The 11399-nt window shown below is 45.8% G+C and overlaps 1 protein-coding gene across 6 annotated transcripts in view; it reads left to right on the forward strand.

The window, feature by feature from the left end:
- The window catches only part of HORMAD2 (HORMA domain containing 2), an 85642-nt gene extending 76524 nt beyond the window's left edge, over window positions 1-9118 (forward strand). For all 6 annotated transcript variants that reach the window (XM_051826688.2, XM_051826687.2, XM_008274703.3 and 3 more), the window contains one exon: window positions 8153-9118. In XM_051826688.2, coding sequence (XP_051682648.1) covers window positions 8153-8257 — 105 coding nt within the window. In that variant the 3' untranslated portion in view covers window positions 8258-9118. The remainder of the gene's footprint in view (window positions 1-8152) is intronic.
- Window positions 9119-11399: the final 2281 nt, after the last annotated feature.

Consider the following 11399-nt stretch of genomic DNA (forward strand, 5'->3'; position numbering starts at 1 on the left):
GCCACAGCAGAGAGCTGGATAGGAAGTGGAGCAGCCAGGACTTGAACCAGCACCCAAATGGGATGCCAGCACTGCAGGCCGGGGCTTTAACCCACTGCACCACAGCGCTGGTCTATGTGCTCTTAATGCAGTTTCCTCCCTCCTTAGCTCTCAGTCACTTAGTCAGCCCTTCAGTGAACATCAGCATTTGGATATCTTCTCTCCAGTTCAGAATCTGGGAAGCAGAGCCAATTGTTTTTTCACCCACCCTCTCCACAGGGTTTCCATTCTTTACTCTATTTTCTGACTTGGTCAGAGGCATTACAAGAATCTTGAATGATTTTTGTCATTTTTTACTTTCTTTTCTATCCGTGTTCCCATTCCAGTTAGTGACCAAGTCGTGGTAGGGCGAAGGTTCAGGGCTTTACTTTCTCTCTCCTTGGCTCTCTGTTCTCTTAGTGCTTTCCCTCTAACCTCGCTTCTGCTGCTGCTGCTCTTGTTCTCATCTGCAATAGCTTCATTACTTCTCGTCTCACTCCTGTCTAATCACCCTTCACACTGCTGCCATCGGGATCTTTCTAAAGCAGATTTGCTCCTGGAATCCTTCACTGACACTCCATTCTAGGGTAAATCCAAAGGTTAGAAAAATTGCATTGTCTGACCCAGCCCATCACCCCTTCCTGTTAGTCCCACTGAGCTGTTCCCTAGTTCCCCAGAGGTGTTCTGCTGTATATCCCTGTACCTGTGGTCCTTCTGTCTAGAACGTTTTCTCAGCAACCTCTACTGCCATTTCGCTGGTGAGTGTCTGCTCTTATGCACTGCTTACTTCAAGCTTGACATTGCTCTAAAGGCTTGCCAGGCCCCCCCAGGAAGAGCCGATAAGATCTTTTTGGAACCCTTGCTGTACCCTATCCATGACTCTGTCATTTCATCTGTTACTTGTTTGTTTTCCCCTGCCAGGCCCTCTCTAAGGATGTAAAGTCTGTCTTGATTGGATTTGTGTCTTTAAAAAAAAAGCATTTAAAATGTAAGAGGCAGATAGAGAGAGCTCTCATCCTCGGGTTCACTACTCAAATACCTGCAACAGCTGGGGATGTTCCAGACTGGAGCCAGGAGCCGGGAACTCCACTCAGTGGCCCAGCTGCTTGAGCCATCACCACTGTCTCTGAGGCCTTGCATTGGCAGAAGGCTGTCTTCACTGGCATCTGAACCACGCACCCAAATGCCCATGCCCAGTTGTTAGCAGGCGTCTGTTGGATATACAACAGCTAACCCCAAGAGCTAATCTAATAAAGGGACATTTCTCACTGTCCCTTACACCTTCCGTGTCTCCTCATGATCCAATATCTCTAAATACGCTGAACTTCTGCCTGGAATGACCTCCCCTGCTCCCACAGCACATCCAGTCTGGCAGACTGCTCAAGACCCAGCTCAGTGTCGCTCTTCTAAGGAGTCTGCCCGCACTCTCCAGGCCAAGTGGATCACTCCCTTTGGACTCTATGAAACGCCCTGTACTTGTCTTGATCTCTTGTGTCTGTTACACACTGTTTGACTTCTAAGTGACCTCTGCCCTTGCCAGTCCAGTGCAGCTGTGGGCTCCGTCTGGCTAAGTCAAGTGGGCCTACCTCAGGCCTCATCTTCCTTGGCTTCTCAGAGACGCTTGTGCCACTGCCCACCGCTGTTGAATTTCTTCACCCCAGCCCTTGATCTTGACAGAACAATCTGCTAGTCTTTTTTCTCTCTCCCTCTCCTTCGAAGTCTCCTTTGTTGACACATTCTCCACCTAATCTCTAAATGTTGGAGTTCCTTAAGGCTATGGCCTGGCCCCTTTCCCTTCTCACGCTCTGATCTCTCAGTAAGCAAACACTTCCACACCCATCGCGTTAATTATCCTCCATATGCTGATGACTCTCACATTTACATCTCTAACCCAGACTGCTCTCCTGAGCTTCAGACTTCAACACGTCCACATGTGCTTGGTTTTACAAGAACGCCAGACTCAGCAGGCTCCAAACTCCCATTGTTTTCTACCTGAGAATACAGCACCTCATTCTATGTAGTTAGCCAAACTAGAAACAAGAGAGTTATCTCCCTTACCAGCATATACAATGGGCCATCCTTCTAACCACTTTCTAAATATTTCTCCTTTTTTAAAAAAAGATTTTATTTTATTTATTTGAGAGGTAGAGTTACAGACAGTGAGAGGGAGAGACAGAGACAAAGGTCTCCCTTCCATTGGTTCACTCTCCAAATGGCCACAACAGCCGGAGCTACACCGATCTGAAGCCAGGAGCCAGGTGCCTCTTCCTGGTCTCCCATGCGGGTGCAGGGGCCCAAGGACTTGGGCCATCTTCTACTGCTTTCCCAGGCCATAGCAGAGAGCTGGATGGGAAGAGGAGCAGCCGAGACTAGAAAAGGCACCCATATATGATGCCGGTGCCGCAGGTGGAGGATTAACCTACTGCACCATGGCGCCGGCCCCTAAATATGTCTCTCAATGTTGACTTCCCTCCATCTCTGCTCCCACCCAAGTTACTGCCTGAACACTATGATAGCAGATTCTTCTCCTTGAATCTGCTTGCCTCCATTATATTTCTACATTGCAGGCATAGTGCTCTTGAAATGTCACTCACTGAAAGATGTTTCACGAGCCCCTGCTATGTGCAAGGCACTTGCTAGGTTTTGGTGATAGAAATGTGACCAAGATGGGTGCGTTCCTGATCTCCTGGAACTCTGATAGAGTTTATACTAGGGACCTAACTTTATTGGGATGAAAGTAGGGAAAGCTTCTTTGAGGAAATACGCTTTCATCTGATCTGAAGAATGAGGTGAAATTAACTAGCCAAGAGAACTGAGGGCAGGAAAAGGGCATTTTAGGCAGAAGGAACATTACGTACAAAGGTCCAGAATCGGGAAGAAGCAAGGCGTGAGGCTGGGCCATCCGGGCCTCGAGAGCAGAGTGAGAGGCACAGTGCAAGCTGCGAGGCTGGGCCTCCCCGTAGGAGGCCCTCCAGGGCGTAGCAGCTCCCTCCAGTGAGTTGCCATGGGAGAGGACTGAGAGCAGAAGGTGAACATTCCTCTGCGGAGGGTGTGCAGTTTTCATCAAGGTCTCACAGCCAGTCTGTGACATCTTTCCTTTCCCTGAAAATAAAGAGCCATTTCTGGGATATGAAAGGCCAAGGCAGGGAATTTGGACTCTGTCCTAAAAGCAATATTGTCACTGGAAATTATTAAACCGAAAAGTAACATGGCCAGATTGTAAATCCATAGGGCAGGGATTTTTATCTCTTTTGCTCACTGATATATCCCAAGCACTTAGAACAGGGCTGTGCACATAGCTGGCACCTAATCCATTGCTGAATGTATGAATGTGTATTATGGCATTATATTGTATTATGTTGTATATTATGTACATATATAATGCCTGTCTTTATATAATGTGTGCGTGTGTGTGTGTGTGTGTATCCTGTCCTTTACAAAATTCAGTCTTGGAAAATCAACCATGTCTCACTCAGTGTTATAGCACTGGAGATATGATACTAATGCCTAACACAGTGCCTGACTCAAAATCAGTTTCATTCATTCATTCATTCATTCAGCAGTACTTAAAGAGGATCTACTATATGCCAGGAGCTGAGAATATAAAGACTATTAAAATCTGAGTATATGGGCTGGCATGGAGCAGTGGGTTAAGCCACCGCCTGCAGCGATGGCATCCCACATGGGCATTGGTTCAAGTCCTAGCTGCACCACTCTGATCCAGTTCCCTGCTAGTGTACCTGGGAAGATGGCCCAAGTGCTTGGGACCCTGCCTTCTATGTGAGGGACCCAGAGGGAGTTCCAGGCTCCTGGCTTCAGCCTGGCCCAGTGCCAACCATTGTAGGTATTTGGGGAATGAACCCGTAGATGAAATCTCTCTCTCTCTCTCTCTCTCTCTCTCTCTGTCTCTCCCTCTATCGTTGTAACTCTCCCTTTCAAATAAATCATTTAAAATAAATAAGTAAGTAAAATCTGAGTATTCTCACTAACCTCAAGGAGTTTACAACCTAGATCAGGAAGTGGGCCTGATGGTACTGTGTAGAAAATGTTACAAAACAGGCAAAAACAGCACAGCTCTAGCAGAAGGCCAGCAGGCTACCGGTGTGCCAGATGAAGAGGTGGGGAGCAGAGCATGTGAGTGAGAATTAAATGCAAAATCCAGTGGGGAACAAGCAGGGCCCATTTAGAGAACCACAAGTGATTAAGTAAATATGGGGTAGGATGAAACTGCAGAGATGGACCAGGGCCATAAGGCATGTGGGCTTTATCCTGAAGACAATGGGAAGTCATTAATGGATGAATGACAAAGCAGAAGAATATTGTGGTCAGATTTGCACAGAAGACTACTCAGAGTGGAGAATGATTGGAGAAGCAGTAATAGCAGGAGCAGGTGGGGGCCCAGTAATTGGGAGAAATGACGTTGATCTGCATTAAAATAGAGGTAGTGAAAATAGAGAAAAATAGATGGATCTGGGAGATATTAAGGAGGTAAGCTCAAGAGGAATTAGTGAATAATTAGAATATTAGGTGACAATAAGTGGAATATCATGGGTAACTTTGGATTTAACTTGGACAGCTTGGGTGAGAGACAGTAAAGACTGGGAGCTGGCATAAAAAGTCAGGATGGAGTTCCCATGGGACACGCTGCATTGGCATTCCCTTCCCAGCACTGATGTGGAGACTGGAGACAACTGGATACATAACACGGATCTGGAGATCGGAAGGAGGATCCAGGTTGAACACATAAATATGAAGGTCTTTGCTTGTGAATGGTAATTGAGTCCAGGGAGTGAATGAGATCACTCAGAGGGAGTGTGGAGAATGAGGAGAAAAGACAACAAAGACAGAACTCTGGGAGAACATTCAAGTACCGAGCATTGTTTTGGGAATGCATAAAGGAAAAAGTGATAACTAGAGTCTTGGAAGAAGGGCTGTCTCTCAGGGCTATCAAAATACTGCTAGCGAATCTGCTGGCTATCTTATCCGCTTAACACTGAGCCTGCTCCCTGGGTTCTCAAACCAAAAAAGTTACTAAGCCAAAACTGCAAAGCAGGTGAATGGCAGAGCAGAAAGCATCCTTCAGGGCTTTTCTTCAGACGTAGATGTAGACATTGTACTCTTGAGCCTTTATTGGCAAACGGATTGCAGTAGCCTCTGCATTCAGGGAAAGCTTTAACGTACGTATGTGTGTATGTGTGCAGCTCTGTGAAATGTTCATGGAATATGAAATGCATTCGAAACCATTTGGTGATCATCTGATGGTGCTCAGAACATCCACATAATCAGTGTAGCATGCCTGATTGCTGGCCTGGTTGCTGGGCTGCTTGGCTTTGGTGTCACATATGCAAACCCAGCCGGTTGGAATACACCTGAAAAAATGTTTCTCAAATATTCATTAGTGTGGATAAATTTGCTAGTTTAGATAGGCCATGTAGATTATTCATCGGTGTTAGGAAGTGTCCCCTGACTGATAACATACTTGCTTTTGAATTCATTTGTTTTCTATTAACCCTTGAAAGTTCCCAGACCTCACTGATTGCCTGGAATACATTATTGAAGATGTATTGACTCCTGCACTACAATAAAACTGCAGTTCTGCAACTTGTCATAGAAGTCTGATTTACTTGAGCAATAAAAGGGGACAAGAGTAAAACTGTTAAGCCATCAGGCCAGTTGTCCTTTGAGAAGTTATACGCTCCTCTTCTTTCAAGTGTGTGCAGACTTGAAAGAACTGAGAATAGTTTGGTTTGAGTGGAAAGTGCGACCCAACAATCTTTCTAAACAAACTGAGTTTTACCGAGTACTATTTCTTACAACCAACCTTTAACAAATGGATGTCCCAGGTGTTTTGGGCTTTGGGTTTTTATGTTGCTGTTTGCTTTGGGACAGTCCATTTCAAACTTTCATATGTGTAAGCAAACCAGTCATTTGATGAGCAGCTCTATTTACTTCCTCAGAGTTGGCTGTTTTATATAGTCAATATGCTGGTTTAAGCCAAAGGGAATCTGTGGTTTCTGAGATCAGGAATTTAACTGCTTTCTAAAACTGAAGGCTAAATTGATGCTTAAATTGCCATTTTTAGCCCCAATCTTTATTTCTAAGTAGCATTTAAATGCTTTATTGACATTCTCACTATTTAAAAGTATTAATCTATCAATAATAATAACATGCATCTACTATAAAAGAAAAAGGAGGAAGGGTAGGTTTTAAGTGCAGTGGTTAAGATGCTTCTTGGGAGGCCTGCATTGTGGCGTAACAGGTCAAGCCTCCTCTCGCAATACCAGCATTCCATATGGGTGCCAGTTTGAGTCCTGGCTGCTCCATTTCCAATCCAGCTCCCTTTCATGCATCTGGGAAAGCAGTGGAATATGGCCCAAGTACTTGGGCTCCTGAACCCGTGTGGGAGACCCAGAAGTTCCTGACTCCTGGCTTTGGTTTGGTAAGCCCCAGTCGTTGCAGCCATTTGGGGAGTGACCCAACAAATGGAAGATCATCTCTCTCTCTCACTCTCTCTCTCTCTCTCCCCTCTCTTCTCCTTCTTCCTCTATCCCCTCCCTCCCTCTCTTTTCTATAACTCTGCCTCTCAAATGAATAAATAAATCTTTTTTTAAAATGATTCTGTGTGGGACACAGGTAATCTTGTATTGGAGTGCTTGGGTTCCACTCCCAATTCCAGCTTCTTGCAAATGTGCACCCTAGGAGGCAGCAGGTGATGGCTCAAGTAGTTGGGTTCCTGCCACCCATATCGGAGATCTGGATTGAGTTCCTGACTCCTGGTTTTGACCTGGCTAGCCCTGGCTGTTGCAGGCATTTGAGAAGTAAGCTAGCTAATGGGAGCCCTCTGTCTACATCTCTCTCTCTCTCTCATTCCCTCTCTCTGCCTTTCAAATAAATAAATGAAATAAATTTTAAAATTTTAAAACAAAAGAATAAAAAAATAGTGTTGAAACTGCTACTAGATATTCTGAAAACTCTTGCTTTAAAATATAAGTATGCATGGATTTCAAAAATTTTTGCACCAAAAAATACATTTATCTTTTAATTTTATTTTCCTTGAACTTTCTGAAGTGCTCTCATACCTTATTCCATTTTCCCTCCAAAGAAAGGACAGAGGACAGGGAAAACCTTTCCTTCCATCTAGTAGCTGGACAATATATAAATGCCCTCTTTGTTTCTTGGAAGTAGGGATTATTTGATGGATTATTCACTCAGTTAAATGAAAATAAGTTCTAAAATATTTACCTAAACTAAACCCAGTGGAAAAATACAAGGGTATGTCAGTATGTTCATGGAAAATGAAACTAAAAGATAAGTTTACTTTAGTTAAAAAAACAACATGCTTTTTTAAAAGAAAAATTTAAAAGACTTATTAATTTGAAAGGCAGAGTGAGAGAGAAAAAGACACACAGAGAGAAAGAGATCTTCCATCAGCTGGCTCACTCCCCAAATGGCCACAACAGCCAGGGCTGGACCATGTCAAAGCCAGGAGCAGAGCTCTGTCCAGGTCTCCCAGGTGGGTGACGGGTACCAGCACTCATCCCTCTCCCGTTGCTTTCTCAGGCACGTCCAGGGAGCTGGATCAAAAATTGAGCAAGCGGGGCTCAAACAAGAGCCCATATGGGATGCTGGCGCCATAGCCAGTGGCTTTCCCATTACGCCACAGCTCCAGCCCTGTGGGCATGGGGCTTCTAAACTCATTAGTCTGAAGGCTAGAAAAGGCAAGTGCTGGAGAAGTGCTGGAAAAGGCAAGGCTGTCTGTGTGCAGTAGCTGACATGGGACTTAGGTTACACTTGCCGCTGAAGCAGCCAGCGCCCTAGATCTCTGCTGCCCTTCATTGCTCCCTGTCGGCCCTGCCTTCAGTGACCCTTCCCTCAAGAGCTGGCTGTACTGAACGCACTGGAGAGAGCAAAGAACCTGGCCCAGGAACTAGCTGTCTCCAGGGGACCTCAGCTCCTGAAACCTGGAGTACCAGACTCTGATACTGGCAGCAGGGCCAACCCAGCCTGCAGGAGAGCAGGTTTGGATCCGTTCTGCAGCTTGCGGGATTAATGCTTGGTCTACCTGTCTTTTATATGTCTTGTGCAGATGTCAAAATCTCTGCTGAATTGTGCCTCTCTCTGGTAATTCTTACAGATTCAGAGAGTGAATTTTGAGTACAGTCAGCAAAGTTCCGAGAGCTCCAGGAAGAAGAAGAAGATCAGCGAACCAGTGAAAGTCTTCAGTCCTCACAGCAAATGAAACTTAGATGCGTTAGTCACATTTACTTTAAGAAAATTTTATTTTACAAAAACATGCATGAAGTGTCTTGGCAGGAAAGGAAGTTCCTATTACCAAAACCTTTTTCTAAGTTTGGTGCTCAACTCTTTTTTAAATTTGTTAAGTGTTAAATTACTGAGTATGACATGCATTCACTTTGCCACAAGGAGACAAGGTCACCAGGGCTGCCTTGGCATGGTATCACTTTACACCTGAGTTAGAGCTGCAACAACCTTTGAAAGTGTAGCCACGGCAGCTGTTTGAAAAGAGAGGAGCTGTTTTCAAAGGAAAGAAGGGTTTTCCTTGCATGATTAAACTCTCCAGGTATTTAGACTACTGTGAAATGTTTTAACTTGTTGTAACCTGTGTCCTGGAATCCCTCTAATAGCTTTATTAAAATTCCCATAGAATTGCAGAGGGTGTGATATCTAGGTTTGATTTATGTGTTAACTTCTGTCACAGGTTGATCACCTAAGTGTGCAACCAAAATGTGCTCTCCTTAGAAAGCTTCCCAGGCCCTGTTCTGTTGTCCAGTCCAAGGCAGAGCACCTGCTACACAGCAGAGCTGCACTGCAGGAGGCTGGCTCCCTTTGCACGGCCAGTGTGGAACATTCCCAACGAGTTCTTCACTTCCCGGTCTCTAACCCACAGATGATGCTCTTAGCCCCCTCCTTGTTCTGGACGAATGTTGGTGGACTTACTGATGAGTATGCAATGAAGAATAAATGACTTAAAGTGTTATTATTTAGCAACATGGGATTTAATGATTTAAATGAGTAAGACCAGTAAGTCAAATGTTAAGTGTATGTGCATTATGGTTAAATAAAAACAAAATGCAAGGTATTTTTTCTTCTCCTTTTTCATATCAGGAAAAGCTTCTTCACCTAGATCAGTGTTTCTTCAACTCAATGGATGGTGAGGACCTCAGAGCCTGGAGTACTTGTTAAAGTATGGACTACTGTACCTGGCTCATTTTTACTAAATCAAAGTCTCAGGGGGTGGGCCCTGTGGAAAGCTCTCTGGACTCTAATGCACACGAAAACCTGAGAACGTGGGACTCCTATCCAGACCAAGGAGAATCCCTGGACCCAGTATTCACGTCAGCCAGCAATGGGCTATGTGCGATGGCAATGGGAAAATGAAAGGAAGCCTGCCGGTCCAGCATTGCCCCTGCCACACTCTTCCGCGTTTCTGACTGTTCAGGGCAGTCTGTCTCCTGGAGCCTCAAATGGGGCTAGCACAGGGCCTGCCTCTCAGCATGTTTGGTGGGCTCTGCCACTGAAGGGAGAAGGGGTGGGAGGTGTTGCTTTGATTCTGTTCTTGCTAGCACTGGAGCCTGAGTCACCGGAACTGCTTCGAAGGGAGCCACATGGAGATTAGCTGTCTAGTAGGGGGATTAGGTTTATGTTGTGTCTCTCCAGAGGGCAGATCTAAGACCAAATTGGTAAAAGCTTCAGGAGGTCAATTTGGCTCAGCTATGTAAGGAGGAGCTTTTCAACTCCATAGGTTGTCAGAGCTTTGAAATGGGCTTCCTTGTGAGGTCTTGAACGTACCTTCTCTGCAGGTGTTTGAATATAAAGGAGCTTTACAAAAACTTTAGGAGTCTTTGACTCAAAGTAGATTAGTTTTACAGAGTAATTAGTCAGTCTGGGTTTTGGAAGGAATCTTTTGTTTAAAAGGGGAATTTAGGGGCCAGTGTTGTGGCACAGCGTGTTAAGCTGCTGCCTGCAACAGCAGCATCCCATATGTGAGCGCTGGTTCATGTCCCAACCACTGCACTTCCCATCCAGCTCCCTGTTAGTGCACCTGGGAAAACTGGAAGCTAGCCCAAGTGCTTGGGACCCTGCCACCCACCTGGGACACCCAGAGGGAGTTTCAGGTTCCTGACTTCAGCCTGGCCCAGCCCTGGCCAGTGTAGCCTTTTGGGAAGTGAACCAAAAGATGAAAGAACTCTCTTTCTCTCTCTTTTAAAAATGTATTTATTTTATTTGAAAGTCAGAGAGAGAGAGAGAGAGAGAGGTCTTCCTTCCGTTGGGTCACTCCCCAGTTGGCTGCAACAGCCAGAGCTGCGCCGATTTGAAGCCAGGAGCCAGGAGCCAGGAGCTTCCTCCGGGTCTCCCACATGGGTGCAGGGGCTCAAGGACTTGGGCCATCTTATACTGCTTTCCCAGGCCATAGCAGAGAGCTGGATGGGAAGTGGAGCAGCCAGGTCTTGAACCGGCGCCCATATGGGATGCCGGTGCTTCAGGCCACTGCGCCACAGCTCCGGCCCCTCTCTTTCTGTCTCTGTATCTCCTTCTCTTTCTGTAATGCTGCTTCCCAAATAAATAAATCTTTCAAAACATTTTAAAAATAAAAGAATTTAGCTCTCAATTTATATTTACAGTTGCTATAAACTTAGCCTAAAACTGACAGATCCTCGCAGTTGTGCGGATTGACAGAAGTGATTGAAGCAAATGGCCCAGCAGCACATAGGCAGTGCTCAGCAGATGTTCATCAGTACTGCTGTTTCAGGACTTTAACATGGTCTTGGTCTCCAGCAGCTTAGTATTGTAGAGCTGCTTTTTGCCTCCCCAGAGCTCCTGCATCAAATTCCTGTCCATTCCGAGGGCCAGTACTTGAACTTCACCCTCAGTTGCCTCTGTCCTCAGCTCCCTCCCCACTCCTTTCCCCAAATTCAGACTCCCTTTCCTTCAAGACAGTTGAGTGGCAGGGAAACAGCAGACTGCACAGAATGCACCGGCTCCCACACTTGCATTTTAAAGCAGAAACCTGTCAATGAGGAAAATGACTCTTACCTAGGGACTGCAGTATGAGAGCAGGTTGAATAAACAGGGGAAAAGAACGTTTAAGGAGAACTTTGTCGCTGTCTTCACTCGCATGATGGGCTAGCATAAAATGCAGGGAGCCACTAATTCTGTGTTGCTCCAAAGAACAGAGGACAGAGGCAGCGGGAGGAAGTCTCAGGGAGGCAGATTTGGCTGCAACACGTTAAAGCGTTTCTCCTCCATGCAGTAGCAGAGCGCCTGGAACGCGAGGGGCCATCAGTAAGTTGCGGTTTTTGTTAGCAGTTTGAGCTGCCAGCTGGTGAGTGCTTCTGCCTCCCCGAGCTCCCCGTCACTGG

Source organism: Oryctolagus cuniculus, chromosome 21, assembly GCF_964237555.1.
Source record: "Oryctolagus cuniculus chromosome 21, mOryCun1.1, whole genome shotgun sequence".
Taxonomy (NCBI): Eukaryota; Metazoa; Chordata; class Mammalia; order Lagomorpha; family Leporidae; genus Oryctolagus; species Oryctolagus cuniculus.